Source organism: Zeus faber (assembly GCF_960531495.2).
Source record: "Zeus faber genome assembly, chromosome: 15".
NCBI lineage: Eukaryota > Metazoa > Chordata > Actinopteri > Zeiformes > Zeidae > Zeus > Zeus faber.
Window position 1 is genome coordinate 23,775,555 of NC_137194.1, and position 17,510 is coordinate 23,793,064.

Sequence of the window (17,510 nt, forward strand, 5' to 3'; positions counted from 1 at the left end):
ACCACTTCATGTAGGGTATGGGCCGGTAGCCAATCATACGCGCCACGTCGTCCATAAAGCGATCGGCGCCTGGAGGAGAGAGCATAAGGACACACGTGTTGGGAATTAAAGCATTGCACTGGACACAATGGTTCCTGACAGTGATAAAATGGCAGCCGCGCCTCACCGTACACCCAGGCCACCACCACGCACTCCCAGAATGCCTGCCAAAGCAGGGTGATGCCACTGGCAGAGTAGTAGTCGAACAGCTGGAACACGTACATCCCTCCCTGAAAGAAACACACCATCACCATCATTAATAATAAATGTCTGACCCACTTCCGTCCCTCTGATCATGCTTTCGTCTGCGTCTCGTCTGTGTACAGACATGATTTTTTTCCCCCTTTTGACACTATTCGCAAATTTGAATATCACTATAGCTGGCAGTGCTATTCATTGATCATTTCACTGAGCTAGAGTAGTTGAATACTGTAGTGTGGGGATGCTGTGGTTTGAGCAGCCACACCTGCCTTGGATCTATATAATTAGGGACCCAGGATCAGAGTGGCTGCTTACCTGTTGCACGTAGGTAACGAGCAGCGGGTAAAACTCCATCCCCACACACACTCAGGAAAAGGAGCCCTTGTCATGACACGTGTCCATCTGCTCCTGGGCTAATTTAAACTGGCCCTCTCTCTACAATAAACTGTGTCTACAACCCCGTCTTCTGTGTTTCTGTGCTGGAGATCCCGGAACAGCGACTCTCCAGCACGAGGAAGGGACACAAGAGGGGCCGTCAGAAGACGCCCTGGAGACATCAGCGGGTCAACGGGCGGCCCCAGCATCAACCCGCTCCCGACTGGCAGCAGCAGCATCCAGGGTGTCCGGGGGAGAAGCAGCCACAGCACCCACCACAGGCAGCTAGCTCCTCTGCCCAGCTGCCACCGCCGGGACCATCCAGCAGCATAGCAGCCAGACCACCCCTCCAAGCAGCCCCCGCAACAGCCAAGTCCGGCCACGCCTTCACCGGCCAGCACAGCAGCCCGAGGCCCCACGCTCTGGAAGGGAGGAGGGGGCAATCTGTCGTCGCCCTGGAGGAAGGATGCCAGTGGACCATGCTGTTCTGGGGAACTAGGGCCCGTGGAGGGGGATCAGTAAATTTGTATTGGACATTTGTTGGTTTAAGGTATGGGAACCCTGTTTCAGAGTCCGGTGTTTTATTTTTTTAAGGTATAGGATCCCTGCGTCAGAGACCATCCTTTTCAGGTATAGCATCGCTGATTCAGAGTCTGTGTTTTAGGCTTTTTTTTTTTCTTTATTGCTTCTGCTTGGTGGGGGGGGGGTATTTTCCCTGGCCTCAGTTTGGTGTCAGGGGTATGTGGTGTGGGGATGGTGTGGTTTGAGCAGCCACACCTGACCTGGATCTAGGTGACTGGGATCAGAGTGGCTGCATACCTGTTCATTGCTTGTTGGTCTAACAAGCGGCAGGTAAAATCCCCATCCCAACACACACACTCAGGAGAGGAGCCCTGTCATGAGACATCTCTATCTGCGCCTGGGCTAATTCCTACTGGCCCACTCTCTATGATAAACTGGTGTCTACAACCCCGTCTTCTGTGTCTCTGTGTCGGAGGGCCCTGGACACGCCACTTGGGTGGCAGGTAGTAGGCCACACTGCCACAAATACATTTAGACCTTGTGTTGATTACGCACATTTTGGTATGTTTTAGTATTTTTAGAGCTTATAGAGCTTATTGTGCGTAATGACCAGGTGTCATGACATTTCACTGCATATATGTATGACCGTATGTATATGTATGTGACAAATAATCTCTTGAACTTGAACTTGAACAATTTAGTGACTTTATTGTAATAGAGCCCTTAAGAGAAGGAAAACACAACATTTAAACTATATCAAAGTAATACTATAACCAAAATCCCAGGGGATATCTAGTTTTATATTACATATTAATATATCCAATCAGAATGTTAACAAAACAGTGTTAACATTATATTTACAATATACTCACAGTATATTTTCTATCCTAAGCCTATTGATGAACAGTGAACAAATCAAAACCTGTCCAAGTATTGATTAACAGTTCTGCAATTTGGTGTGGTTGTCTCTTATGTGAGTCGGCTAGGGCAGGGGTTGCCAAACTAGGGCCGTATTTTTTTTTGTTTATCTTTTTACATGTTCTAAGTTGTATTTTTTTACAAAAACTATTTTCTCAACTCCATTGATGATGGTCGAGTTTTTCTTATGAGATTTGCCACCGTTTGTTTGTTTAAGCTTAATGCAAACCCACACGGCAGTTTATTGCGGAGAGATAAAGTCAAAGGGAGTGGATCATTACCTCGGTAACCATGGACAGGTCTATGAGGAAGCAGGTGACACAGCAGAAGGCCACCACCACCTCTCGTCGCAGGGAGCCCAGGACTGATTTAGGCGGCAGCATGTCAATGATCCCTGTTACCAAACCCTCCACCCCAACAAACTGAGAGGGAGGGAGAGAGAGAGTGAGAGAGGGAGAGCGAGCAAGCGAGAGTTAAAAAGGGTAAAGGACATCAGGGACGGTGAATCACCGAATAATAATCCTTACACTGTTTCCACATAATTTCTTGGAAAGGACAGAACAGTCACTGTGGTTATGAGTGATGGGGTAAATGAGAGAGAGGTGGAGAACTGAAGGAGGGGACGGAAAGTGAGAGTTGGGAGAGAATGGATGAATGGAGTGCACAGGAGACACTCGCTCTCTGTTGGAATCAGACAGAGGCTCATTGACAAATCTCAGGATTGATAAACAATGGACACACACACACACACACACACACACAGACACACACACACACACACAAACACACACACACACACACACACACACACACACACACACACACACTTTAAAAATGTACTTCCGAGAAGTGTATGAACACACTGCAGGTACAAGTGTCCCAGATCTGATTTTTTCCTCATATGTGACACAAATCTGTTTATTTTTAGAACAGAAAAATATAACAAAGAACCCGATCTTTAGAAATGTGATCTGGGGCACTCGTATCCAGTCTGTGGCCAAGCAACCTCAGTCTGAACAGTCCTATCAGAATCGATGCAACTTTTAAATAATTTCCTGCTGAAGTGGGTTGTTCCCAGTTAACACATGTATATTCAATTTAAAATTGAAGTAACTTTCTATGTGCTTATGTGTCTGTATGTGGAAGTGGACGTGGGTGTGGTACCTGGCTGTCGAGGCCGAGCACTAGCAGCATGCAGAAGAAGAGCGCTGCCCACACCGGAGCCAGAGGCATCAGCGTGACGGCCTTAGGATAAGCAATGAAGGCCAAGCCTGGACCTGAACACACAGAGCAGAGGAGGGGGACATCTTCAGTGACATTTCAAGGTAATAACACTTTCCTGTGTGGATTTTGAAAGATATTGATTTTGAAGACTTTTTATCTCTTACTTAAGTATATTTGGAAAGAAAGTAATGTAGTTTTACTCTTGTTACATTTTGTCTGTCCCAGCTCACATTTAAAAAATGTTCTGTTTTAAGTAGATGTGGGTCACACTTCACCCTTTAAGGACAACATTACTACAAACAAATGACGTACAGCAAAAATGTCACTTCCAACACTGAACCGCCAATAATTCAGATCGGCAACATAGTGCTGGAAGTCTTTTGTCAGTGGAGCTGCATCCAGATTTCGAGCCCTTTCATGCAGGCAACACAACCTATACATATTCACCGTAGCCTGTATTACAGGGATGCGTCAATAGGCATAACCTATGATACGCCCCTGGAATGCAATTATTTTCCTCGGATAATGTGAATAAATAAATGCCATTTCTGCAAACAGAAGCCTGTGCAACCTGGTGAAATTATAGGGATTTCTAAGCTGTTAAAACTCGAGGTTTGACTCACTAGTAGCCGAGTAACTGTTTGACCTTCTCATCCTTTACAATATTTTTACGTCAACCTGTCTTACTATTTTGTTCAGAGTCAGGGATTTCACTTTAGCAAGGATTTTGAGTACTCCACCAAACCCAGGTTGTGTGTGTGTGTGTGTGTGTGTGTGTGTGTGTGTGTGTGTGTGTGTGTGTGTGTGTGTGTGTGTGTGTGTGTGTGTGTGTGTGTGTGTGTGTGTGTGTGTGTCTTACCACTCTCAGCTACTTTACTGATTTCCACTCCTTGTTCTGCAGCCATGAAGCCGAGCACAGAAAACACCACAAAGCCAGCGAAGAAGCTGGTGCCGCTGTTGATGAAGGCCAGAAGGAACGCATCCCTGCAGAGCGAGACCATGGGAAGATCATGCATCGGCACCAAACTCTATTGCAGACCTTTCAAGAGCCTTCAATGCCGTGTTATGTGAAATGAAATACCAGTTTTGCATTGTTAATAAGAAATACAAGATCCATTGAATATTCATTATATTACACAAAATGGCATTTATTGATTCTTTGGGCACAGCTTATAGATGGTGGCATAGATCTAACCAGTGCTAAAAATATATACACATGATATTGTTGAATTGATATGATATGCATCAAATAAATCAAACTGCTAAATGACAAATGTAGTCTTTGTCAAGTTTCGATGTAGTTCACATTCAGTAAATTGATTTTGATGGTGAAATTGAATTATATCGCCTTTTTCAATGACAAATAACGAGAAACTGTAAGATGAGACAAAAGGAATTGGAGAGTGAAATACAGGAAAAACTGAGGAGATGAGACTTGGGGTCGATGGGGTGATCAGTAGCAATTTACCTGATAGCATCTGCATAATGAGCGGTCACTAAACCACTGGCAAGGCTAGCTTTTGGAGTAGGGGAGACCTCTGACCTCTGGTTTTGCTACAGGCCTCTGTCTAATTCTCCGGTCAATGATCAATCCCAACAAACACCGGCTCCCCTCTGCCGCCGCGTCAGATTTAAGCCGTTTCCACAGTGATCCCCGGTCTGTTTATCCTGACACTTCGCCACGTGGAAAACAAAAGTCTTCTTGGCATAACTGGGAAAGAATACCGCCCTTTGTGATACGGCGAGGGCATACACAACAGCAGCTGTCTTCGGTAGCGGCTCTACGCAGTCAACAGTAAATAAGAATCTCTGTCTGCGGAAGGCACTCTGAGGGAAACCGAAGAGCGACACATGATGGGAGCAAGGTCGGCTCAACATACCAGATTACAACTGCAAAACTTTCTGAAGGCATAAGGATCAGACAGTGCTTATTAGTATTGTCAGGGAGGGGCATAAACAGGAATCTCCCAAAACAATATTACAATGACATCAACTGTACTCTTTCAATATGTACTGCACAAAAGCTTTATTGTAAGTGTTGGGTAATCTGTTTTGAACTTTCAGTGCTGATGATTTATAAATTATGTGGATGTGATATGACTGAGACGTGACCATACCCTTTTTTATTTCATATTTAACCTTGTGAAAGAATAGAATATCACAATGTTTTAGTATGAGAATTACAGTTGACTATTACAATTTCTTATAAAAAATGTTAATTCTTTAAACACTTAACTTTAAAAGGGAGGTGGTGTGTGGGTCCTCCTCCCCTTGTCAACTGTGAAATGTTTTACATTGAAGTTATGAAGTTACACAAGTTTGACGTGAGGAGAGCAGCACTTTTCTACACTTGACGCACTTGGAAACAGTGCAGGGTGAAGAGGCCGGAGGTGATACGCCTCAAAAATCGAAATCTACTGTATCCTTACGCTGCCAATTTAGGTCAATAGAAGAATCTTCCTGAGACTACGCCAATTACCAGAATTCCAAAAATGCTGGAAGGGTCTCGGCATCGGGTCATTAGATAGCTATCAAATTCAATTGGAGTTGTATGAAATTCTGTTATCTATCGCACCATGTACAAGACCAAATGTTTACATATCTCTCCTAGTTTGGGCTAAACAGACAATCAGTTCCCAGCAAACAAACAGAAATGGATATGCCAAATACTCTGTGTTGCATTTCATGCTCTTACGAGAGCCCGGCCGAGCTAATAATGTGGCATTTCCGCTTTTTAAAACTATTACGGACAAAATCTGAAATCTAGGTGAATATAAATGAGTTCCTTAAAACATGCAGGGTTAAAGGATACCACCCGTGCTTTCTTTTGGCCTTGTGTTATCTTATAGGACACCTTGTCGAATGTAGGACGCCTTATAGGTTTAAAACCATCTTGTTTAAACAGATCCACGTCAAATGTTATTGTTTTTTGTTTAAACCGTCCCCAGTGTTATAACAAACCCCCTGAAGATATATCTCTGGAGCTATTGGAATGGTCCTCAATGGTGCCAAAAGGCCTCAGAGGGCATCTTCTTTGTTTGTTGAAGTACTCAAAGTTGTGGTCACAAAGATCGATATTGGCAGTCGGGGGGGTTTGGCTGAATTCCAGCTGCAGTTGCGTAAAGTGTGTTTTGGTGAAACCTACCGGTAACAGTTGTTATGGAAGCGGTTGTAGCTGCCCAGCGCGGTCAGGGCACCCAGCCCGATGGCATACGAGAAGAAAATCTGCGTGCCAGCGTCGATCCACACCTAAGACACATGGACCTTTGAGTTTGAGTAAAAGATATTTCTCTCGCATACATAAGTACAAAGTCATAGAGAGGCCGTACCTGTGCTTCTCCCAGTTTGGACCAGTCTGGTTTTAGATAGTAGACGATCCCATCCAAGGATCCTGGTAGAGTGATTCCATGAACCAATAGAACAAACAGAACCACGTAGGGGAACAGGGCAGTGAAGTATACTACCTACAGAGAGACAGAGCTGTTAAGTAGACTATTTACAATGATTGAATGCAAGAGCTTGGGGCATTTGAAAGTAGTGGATTTTCAACAAAAAAAACACTCTGCCTATCACAGAACATAATCTGTAATGCATTTGAGAACACGGTGCCAATGAATGGACCGTCTGCTCCCCGGATGAAAGGTCCAGGTCAGAGTTAGTTGTTTGGCTCTCATGGTCAGCACCATGCTCCTCATAAAAGCTTTTCAATTGACTGATCTAGAATCTCAAGCCCACCCTGTAATAAGAGTGTAAATATCCTCATGCAAAGCCAGATCAGTGAACAGTGAGAAGGTAGCCTTTGTCCAGCCGCCATGTGGACACGCTGAGAAAGCTGCAACCTGCTAGCTGGTGGAGACTTCTACATCTCCGCTTTATCAGCGTTTTTGCCTTGATCTGGAGTGCACAGCAAAGCCCCCCCCTTCCAGCATTCTAACGTCTACATGGGAAAAAGTTATTAATCGGCTTAAGAGTGGCTGGCTCAATCTTTCCACTTGCTTTCCCTGGCATTTTATGAGCTTGGGGAGACTGCTGTGACACATGCACGTCCGCTCACAGAGACCTTTCCATGTCAACAACTTTCCAACAACATGGAATAGGTGTGAGCAAGCCAACCTGAATATACAGGAATTTATGGTCCAAATTTTATCTTAATAAGTACATGACCTATTTCAGAAACACACACACACACACACACAAGTAATTTCCCCCTGGGATTAAGTAATTTCCCCCTGGGATTATTAAAGTATTTCTGATTCTGATTCTGATTCTGACACACACGCACGCACACACACAGACACACACACACACACACACACACACACACACACACACACACACACACACACACACACACACACACACACACACACACACACACACACACACACGTAAGAAAAAAAACCTAATATTCAAGACTATGATGTGTCCCGTTGTGTTTGAGTTTGTGCGTGTTTCTGTCCAGACGCTGATCCTTTAGCTATTTGAAAGCTGATTTGGAGTCAAAGGTCAAAGTGCAACAACCTAAAAAAAATGTTTTAGCTCAAGTTGAAGGCACACCGCAACTAATACCCTTGCACTATATAGTCTGGGCTGAAACATTCTCTACCTTCTGAGTACAAATACATCATGCACTCAAAGACATACGACTGGTATATCTATAACTATGTACACACACACACACACAGACACCACACCACACCACACCACACCCCCACACACACGCACGCACGCACGCACGCACGCACGCACGCACACACACACACACACACACACACACACACACACACACACACACACACACACACACACACACACACACACACACACACACACACACACACACACACACACACACACAACAGACGCTCCGCTCACCTTGCCAGTAGATTTAACACCCTTCCAGATGCAGAAGTAAACGATGACCCAGGTGGCCATGAGACATAGAACCATGTGAAAGCTGATGTCCCCCGGCTCATCCAGCCCACCAGAGAGACGGAGCACCTTGCGCCTTGGAGGAGGACACAGAGGTGCTGGTGTTAGAAGAGAGGAACCAAGCCAGCAAAGCTCCCCATTGGCCCGGTCAACGCCAGGGTTTGGCAGTGGCATTCCAATTTGATTAATACTGTACAATGGCATTTTGCAGCTGATTTGATATGTGTGGTGATAACAATTATTACGATAATCGTTAAATATTACAATAGCTTGAAGATCTGATGTTTCCATAAAGTTTCAGATGAACATTTTTCTAAGTACAGTGTTATTAACAAAATCGGTATAGATATAAATCGGGGTCAGACAGTTTCCTGACCCTGACCAGGTTATCTCAGATAACAATAAATGAATAAACAATCTGTAATAAATTGTAGTTAGACAAAGGTTATTCAGTTTCAAGTCTTTTTTTAACTAGACTGAATTGAAGTGGTGGAATTGTAAAGAAAACCTCAAGGGAAAACAGACTATGAAGGGCATGTTGTAATTACTTTGCTATAAGCTGTCCACAATATAGGCCAGTACGTGACATCTGCACTGTCAACAGCGCTGACACACGCCTGGATGGTTTTTATTGTGATGCCAAGCTGCATTTTATGGACGTAATGATAAACAATCTGGAACACAATGTTGAGCAATTACATGATTAAAATAGATCAATGTAGGAAACTAGAAATTGTACACAGACCTCTAACATGCTTCTATATGTCAACAAAGCAGAAAATCAAGCTGTTTAAATATCTAAAGTGGGGCTCAGCGACACATCAAGACAATATCGATATCAGACTGAGATGTGAGATTTTCTTAGTCATTACATTGTGGTATAGTTAAATGTCGTGTTAAGGCTGCATTATAGTAAAGAAATGCAATTTTCCAAACTTTGTAGAGTGTTCTAGATGTTCTAATCGATGACATAACTGATTGGTGGTAATATGCAAATTATTAATGATTGCTTCTCAATGTTTCTTGTGTGTAAAATATCTTATGAAAGCACCAATCGTCATCCCCAAAATATCAATAAATGCCAGCCCTAATCCAACGTGTTCAAAGTGATTTGCTCTTGTTCATGGGTTCATATTTTAATTGCAAACTTTTGCCCGGCATAAAACCGATATCCGATCACCACCGTTCCATCCCTGACTACAAAATAACCTCCTGAAGGCAAAGCAGTACAACTTCAACTTTCATCATAATTTTTATCGTCCACAGATTAAATATCCACACTTGCTATTTTGAGAAACAACACTGCACTGGAAAAGCAAAAAGAGTCTGAATTCTCAAGGGTATCGATATTTTCTTACACTCCTACTAGTCAACGTTCTATGCTAAATCCCAGGCCAAGGAAGACTTGGAGGTGACGTACTCCCAGAACTCCATGACAGGGGAGCGCATGCCCTCCGCCTCCGTGCAGGTGCTGTTGAAGACCAGCTGGGCCGACGAGCGGTTGGACGGGGATGCGGAGGAGAGGAAGTAGGACGCCAGGGAAGGGTCGGTGTTGGTGGACGCCGGCGGGACTCCGCTGCGGTTGTAGCAGTTGCGTCGGAAGTCCAGGGTGCAGTTCGGGGTGTTCCAGGGGTGGCCGCACGTCTCCCAGGGCAACGGGCTGGTAAAGGAGTGTAAGAGGAAGTAGAGACCCCACACCAAGATCATGATGTAGTAGGTGTTACAAAAGAACACTATCACCATGGAGGCCAGGCCCAAGCCTGGCAGGCGAGAGACGGGGAGAGGGAGAGGGAGGGTGAAAAAAGAAAAAGAGAAAGGAAGTGGATAGGTAAAGTAGGAAAGAATATTTTTCAAAGTGGGAGGGAGAGGAATGTGGGAACATTCCAGCATCTTCGAGGAATTTAATCCATCTTATTTATCTACTACAGCTGAACAATGCCTAAAATACAGCATCATACAGTATTATATCATGCTTATTTTATAACCATTATAATTTCATCTAAATTTTCGCGACATTAGGATTTTCCAATGCAAAATTCACTTCAATAAATGTCAGTATCTTGTCTCCAAATAGCTTATTCTCCTTCCCATTCTCTTTCACACAGACGCCTGTTACCTTTGAAGAGGGGTGCTAGGTTCCAGGCAGAGACCCCGCCCTGCTTCATGAACTGTCCCAAAGCAATCTCCAGGAAGAAGACGGGAATGCCTCCGATAAACACTGTCAGCATATAGGGGATCAGGAAGACACCTGCCCAACACACATATCATTTGCAAGCTTTCTGGATCATAGCTCAAAGTCTGGACAACACATTTTAAGACTTAAAGGACAAAAAAATAAGATGTTATTCTAAGAAAAAAAACAACAGACATTGAAACTAAAGGGAGTCAGTAGTAATTGGATAGATCGGATGGGATAGATAGATGATGATAGATAGTTTTTGGATGTGAACTCAATTTATTTGTGATAGTTGCATTGCATTATCCGTATTTCGATTAAGTTTAAGCGCTTTATCACATAACATTTTGCTGCGTTTCAAAATGCACAGATGCAGTTCATCAAAGGAAAAAAGTTACATGGACAGAGATGCAAATCCAGCAATAGTTTTGCATATCAAGCAATGGACACACGGGCAAGAAGCAGACAAGGAGAAGGCAGAGGATGGATAGGTAGGGTGAGACAGAAAGAATGGGAGGAGAGGACAGACACGGCAAAAGATAAAAGTTGCATTGAGGGCATGAGTGAGAGATAAATATACTGTCTCTCACTCCTCCAGTGTTTGGTCCTTGAAAGGGTGGGAGTCACAGCAGAATGGAACTTGGAATAAAAACCAAGTTGCCTTACGAAGCTGCCTTGGACACTTTCTATTCCATCACCTCATCTGGGTCTTTATAATGCAATCATTGCTAATGTTTCACATCTATTTTTATACATAGACTGTTTACAAATAAACAATGGGATCTTTAAAGGCAACGTTAGATATTCAACTGAACACTGAACTGTACTGCGGCCAATCTGTAAAAATAAACGGTCTGGGGGTGATGCCAACACAGTGCGCAGATGGGCGGGAGTCACATGACTGACGGTGACGCAGAGAAAAGAGAAGCTGTTGAGAAGAACAGAGGGGAAATGGATCGATCGGAAAGGGAGACAGAGGTCTATTAAGAGTCAATTATGTCAGGGGAAAAAGACGCAGCAGATGCAAAGACCACGTAGCGCGCCTCCGACGAGTGTGACCGCATAATGCTGCTGTGTCTAGTGATGCCCCCCCCCCTCCCGCTCTGTTCATTCATTCCCTCTTTTTCCCTCTCATTCTCTGCGACCGGACGGCTGCAGCCTTATAAGGAAACGTTGGTGACTGTGAGTCTGAAAGCACGCACAAGAGAGAAAGAGAAAGTGAGCGCCCGAGCGAGACGGGAGAAATATAGAGACAGATACCCAGAGATGCATGCAATCAGCGGGCGTGAAATAGATGACACAGGAAAATGTTTTTTTTGTCGACCTAACGTGAGACGCTCGCTCCAGTCTCTGTGAGCTACTGCGTCCTTAATAGGCTTACACAAATCCTCTCTTATCATAACCGGACCAGACACATCAAACCTCATGGGGGGAGATTCCAGAGAATTTATTTAATCTACATATTGTATACCGACTTATTAGTCCCTCCAATATTCTGTAGCTTTATTTGAGCCAGGAGCATCTTTTAAGTGCATATGACTGCGTGGCTCTTTATCTGAAGACAACATTATTTTACAAGGTGTTCCTGGGGTCGGTGAAGGACACAAAAACAAGAGTGGTCAAAGTGTCACTGCTGACACACCCAGGGGAAAGTAGGACGGACGCTCAGTCACAGGGCGCGTATTGTGGGACATATCCATATACCCGCTTATCAGGCAGAGAGCGGGAGAAAGCACCTTTGTGTTGTACAGGAGCCCGGGCCAGGATCGTAGGGGGGGGTGGACCATGTGAGGCAGGCCATTGTTACGCGATACCAGAAGGTGGGTATCCGAGTCTTGGGTCACAAGACACACAGGCGGTGGGGGGGGGGGGGGGGGGGGGGGGGGGGTTGAACACACACAATGGCACACTCACATTCATTGGAACACCTCGTAAAAACAAAATGCCAAAAAAGGTGGGCATGGCAGAGATAAGGAGAGTCGAGGGCAAAGGTTGCAACAGGTGACTGTTACAGGTAATGTAGAGAAAAGGAAAAAAAGGAATAAAGAAATTGGAGAGAACTTATAAAAGCAAGCGGGAAAGATAGTGGCGCTGTAAAAAAAACTTTTATGATGTGTTTCTCAGAGAACAGACATCGCATAAACAAGGCTTAAGTGAAGCCGTGGGGGGGGGGGGGGGTCTTATACTGTAAGCTACGTGCCTACAGTCATACATGCCTTGCTTACCCCCCCCCCCCCATGGGCTACTACACCTCTGTTCACTCCTCTTACTTTAACACTCCTGTTGCCTCTTAACTGTCCTCCTGCCCTTACTCATTTAATTACAACCGCCACAGGGCTGTAACTGCATGCCAAAAACACCTGCTTTTACAACACAATCTTCCAGGCTACAGAGTACGAAGGAATACATGGTTCAAAGTGAGATTTACACTTTTGCACACAAAAATTACCCGCAAAAGTTCAACCAAGATATTGTCATGATACTGAAGAGCTTAGACCCCTCACCTCCTCCATTTTTGTAGCAAAGGTAAGGGAAGCGCCAGACGTTGCCGAGGCCCACAGCGAAGCCCACGCAGGCAATGATGAAGTCCATTTGCCGAGTCCAAGTCTCTCTCTCCTCCTGGGACACTGTGGTGGCCACAGGCACGGCCACAGTGGCATCCTGGTTGTGGGGGGATCCATCTCTTCCCCCTTCGTCACCAGCCCCCCCTGCACCAGGGACGGGCACCAGGGGACAAGCCACCTCCGCACCCTCCTCCTCGGACGTAATGCCTCCCTTGATCTGGGGGAGACTGATGTCAACTATAGGAGAAAGGGAGAAAAGGGAAGAGTAAAAACTAATTGAAAACTAAGTGTGCAAGGCAGAAACTGTAAACTAAACAATATTAGTAGGTGCCTTGTGCACAACCTTGTGTGGGTGCAAGAGCAGAAGATATTTGCGTACAAATCTTTAAGAATCTCATCCACTCCGGAAAAATTACGTGCACTTATTGCAGTCCGTCCATCCATTCAAAACAGCTTGGTCCAGTTCAGGGCTGGAGTGGTAGTCGGTCCAAAGGATCAGACCAATGAACAGATTTATCAAGTCATTCAGAATAAGAAACCAGATCTTAACCATCCAAAAGGATAGCATCCCTTTGATACCAGACCTACTGGCTATATATTTACATGTGTTTCCATAACAACTGGGTTTGTGCTGACAGAGTGAAAAGCGCAGCGCTCTTAAATAAGCAACAGAACGTGCATAATCACTCACCTTTTCGTACGTGTGTTCTCACCATGTTGATCACACAAGACTGAGCATCTGCTTTGGTCGCACATGCTCAATCTTGTGGCTATTTTCTTTCATTCTTTGTTTATTGCTCTCTGTTACATGCGTTTGTGTGTTCTTCTTTAGCATAAACCTTTTTCTAATCGCTTTGGTGTACACTGACGGCAAAACACTCAGATTTATAGGGGGAGAGTTGTGACGTCACAAAGACATTACATGATGATGCCCTTTGGTTGCCGCATCTACCAGGGGGCGGGGCATTGTGCGGCATTCCCCTAATATGTTTGCATGTGTTTCCATGTCGACTGGATTTCTTTCCTGCCCATAGGAAACCTGGTTTCTCACACCGACACTTGCACTTACTATTTTCAATAGCGAGTGTGCTGGCATCGCCACACACAAACTAATATTCCTCATCTTATTATTTTGACCTATCTAGCCTTCCAATCATCCATTTTCTTACTGCTTATCCGGGTCTGGGTTTGCAGCAGCAGGCTTAGCAGGGCAGCCCAGTTGTCATTCTTCCCAGCAACTTCCTCCAGCTTTTCTTGGGGGAATCGAAGGCCCTACCATGCTAGCTGAGAGATATCTCTCCAGAGGCTCCTGGGTCAGCCTCAGGATCTCTCCCAGTTGGATGTGCCCGGTGCACAGGGGGCATCTTGACCAGTTGAGGGGAGAAAACCACCTGAAGTGGCTCCTCTCAATGCAAGAGCACTGGTTCTACTCTGAGGTCCTCCAGAATAGCCCAACCCTCACTGGGCTGAGCCCAGCAGCCCTGCAGAGGAACCTAATTTCGGCTACTGGAACATTATTCTTTAGATCACTACCCAAAGTTCATGACCAAAGGAGAGGGTCGGAACGAAGATCGACAGGTAAATTGGAAGCTTTGCCTCTCGACTCAGCTCTCTTTTCCCCAAGTCCGGTACAGTGCTTGCATTATTGCAGATGCTGCACCCATCCCTCTGTGAATCTCACACCCTCTTACCCTCCCTCAAGAATACAACCTTGAGACTGGCCTCGGAGAGGGCGCAGTCAACCCTTTACCTAAAGAACACCATAGCCACTGATTTCGAGGCTGATCATCCACACACATTCATAAACGTATCAGCCTACTCTTTCCAACTTTGGCATTGCAGAAAGAGCAGCAAGGGGCAGACTTTCCATTCAATAGGCGAAAGGTAGAAAAGTGACGAGACAGAGAGGAACCCTCACAACTTCAGTATGTAGGTACCACTCTTTTGTGTTTCTTGCAAGAACTACATCAGTACAATTTTAATAATCGTTAATATCATGTGGATATATTTTTTCAAATGTATCACAAGTGTCCAGGAGCTAACATTGGATTTCCTTCCACTTGTAGAAATGTTAGAAGAAGGGTAGACGCTACTGCAATGCATTATTTTCAAATAACATGTCTGACGGCATTGTGATCGTCACTCTGACTCAATCCCTCCACCCCATGGACTCTCTCCTGTGATTTGTGCGCTGCGGTACGATACAGCAAGCAGAAAGCAAAGGGAAACGGTGTAGCTCCCCTGCACAGGTGCAAAGCTTTTCCCCATCTGGATTCTTCACTGTCTTAACAAATGTCCGCACCTTTACTCCAGGGCACAGCCACAGAGATAAACACACAAATCCAATATATGTAAGGTGATGATGGTTCTCCATATCTAAGGAGCATTTAGCTAGTGATGCAAGAGATTGATTTGTTCATAGTGAACAGATATTCTAAATGACTCATAAGTCTGGGCTTACTCTGGCAATACAGTGGGCGAGTGATTGAATCTTCGGCATACAAACTGAAAACATTGACTGAACAGCAAAAACACAGCCAGTGCTAGGATATCGGACAAAACACCCAAGATCATATTGAATGTGGCTGACTTACACTTTGCATTCTACCTAAATAAATAATTATTGTGAGAATTCCATTCGCAACTCTGACCCAACACTACCCAGACTCCTACAGTATCACCAGGAGCTCTCCCTTAAAACTCCTTGAATCAGAAAAATGAACCACTTTTTCTTGAGTGACTCTTCGAGAACCAGATCTCAAAAACAGCCGAATCCTTACAGTTATTACCACAATTAGCCTGCCTAATATCTTTTAGGATCAAATAATTTAGAAAAAAATCCAAATATAGAATGTCTTACCATTCATTCATAATGGTTTACCTGTTAAATTAATTAAAAAAATACAGAGTGTAAAAATTATTGTAATTAATATGCCATAAAGATCAACGCCTCATCTGCTTGGAACCTAAAATATATAAAATTCAATAAATATGCTTATGACATGGCCTGCACCACAAGATGTGGTTGGAGGGATGCCAACGCTTTCAAGAGTGGCACTTGAGTACAGCACCATGCACATACAGTACACACACCTGCAGCAGAAGTTGTGCAGAGTTCCATGTCGGATCTCCAGGTTATAACGGTTTGCTTGGATAGGCGGCCAATCGAATCATCGGATGACCACCTAAATCAATTGCGTTGCCGTCGTCACGAGAAAAAATGGCACAAATGTATTTTTTTTTTTAAGCGCACGTCACTGTAAACACGCGTCTACACGAGCGGACTCACCTTTGGTGTTCTCCACTTCTGGGGACATTGTCTTTTCGAGAGTGAGCGCAGATATAAGTGTTGTCTTATCTTATCCCGGTGCTGGTAGTTTAAACGCTCCGGCTGACCCAAGCCGCTGGTGTTGGCCCCGATCGCCCTGGTACGCGCTCCTCCGGGTTATTACTCTTTAATTCCCCCCCGGGGATGGAATTTGTGTCTCCTCGATATGAACAAAAAAAAAAAATCGCGGTTTTGGTAATTCTCACGCGTTGGCAAGAGGTGGATGCTACAGATCGCCGCAGTCGGACGTGGGGCGCGGGTGGAGGGGGATTCAGAAGCAGTCGACGAAGCACTTGAAGGTAAGCCTGAAGAATCTCATGGATGACAGCGGGATGAAATGATAGCACGCCCAAAAAGGAGCAGCTCTTCTATTCCGCTTTTTTTCCCCCCTCTCAGGAGTCCGAAACAACCCGCGTGGCGGCGGCTCTCGGTCCTCCTATCGCCGATCTCTGAGGCGGACGGAGAAAATGTGATCCGTTTTTTTTTTTTTTCCGGCTCCGGTCTTCGAATCGGTCCGTTGGCGGAGAGCGCTCCCCCCTCCCTTCCCTCCTCCATCCCTCCCCTTTGTGCGCCGAACGGCCCATCCCGATTGGCTGATCCGGTGCCGCGTCGAGTCGCACCGACAGCTTCAGCATCACTGCCAGTCCGTGCGCGTCGACCGGCCGGCCGCCCCGGGCGAGCGGCGGGAGCTTCGGCTCTTTTCTTCGGATTCGCTCTCGGCGACTCCCTGGAAACAAAAGTGTCGGACACCCCCCCCCCCCCCCCACCCCGCTCTTGTCCTCCGAGGGTTCGGGAGGAATTCATCACAGGGGTGGTTTTAATGCTGTCGTAGTGACTTGCTGAGGCGTAACAAAGCAAATTCTCCGGATAACAGATATTTCACCTAATTCCCTCTATCGAAGGAATTCTATCGAAGTCAAGTCATGAAAATAATTCCCGTCCGTCAAAGGTGTTTATTTTGACGGTCGCAAAGCGTAAATCGGTCACACTTAATGAGAATTACGCCAAACACCGTGGCCTTCGTTGCCTTGGCCTTAGATCCAGCCCTCGGTTCTCGGTTTCGGTTCGCGAGCTCCGACTCTGCGACGAATTCGCCACGAACGAGTCGTTCGCGGGTCTCGTGACGTCACTCCCGCACAAAGCGGCGGCGGCGACGAACCGCAGGTCATTTAAAGGCGACGGCGTCACCCACGCTGAGCGGCGGCGTGAAACGTTTGATATGACGTCTAAC

At 45.4% G+C, this 17,510-nt stretch overlaps 1 protein-coding gene across 1 annotated transcript in view; it reads right to left on the minus strand.

Annotated features, from left to right (window-relative positions):
- Nucleotides 1-16,656, minus strand: part of LOC307240838 (sodium- and chloride-dependent creatine transporter 1) — an 18,751-nt gene extending 2,095 nt beyond the window's left edge. The window contains exons 1-12 of the mRNA XM_080014720.1: nucleotides 16,241-16,656; nucleotides 12,892-13,188; nucleotides 10,328-10,459; nucleotides 9,632-9,971; nucleotides 8,155-8,287; nucleotides 6,609-6,743; nucleotides 6,425-6,528; nucleotides 4,139-4,263; nucleotides 3,220-3,332; nucleotides 2,337-2,477; nucleotides 167-269; nucleotides 1-69 (exon numbers count right to left, since the gene is read on the minus strand). The exon at nucleotides 1-69 is cut by the window's left edge and continues 32 nt beyond it. Of these exons, the coding sequence (XP_079870846.1) occupies nucleotides 1-69; nucleotides 167-269; nucleotides 2,337-2,477; nucleotides 3,220-3,332; nucleotides 4,139-4,263; nucleotides 6,425-6,528; nucleotides 6,609-6,743; nucleotides 8,155-8,287; nucleotides 9,632-9,971; nucleotides 10,328-10,459; nucleotides 12,892-13,188; nucleotides 16,241-16,268 (1,720 nt within the window). The 5' untranslated portion in view covers nucleotides 16,269-16,656. The remainder of the gene's footprint in view (nucleotides 70-166; nucleotides 270-2,336; nucleotides 2,478-3,219; nucleotides 3,333-4,138; nucleotides 4,264-6,424; nucleotides 6,529-6,608; nucleotides 6,744-8,154; nucleotides 8,288-9,631; nucleotides 9,972-10,327; nucleotides 10,460-12,891; nucleotides 13,189-16,240) is intronic.
- Nucleotides 16,657-17,510: the final 854 nt, after the last annotated feature.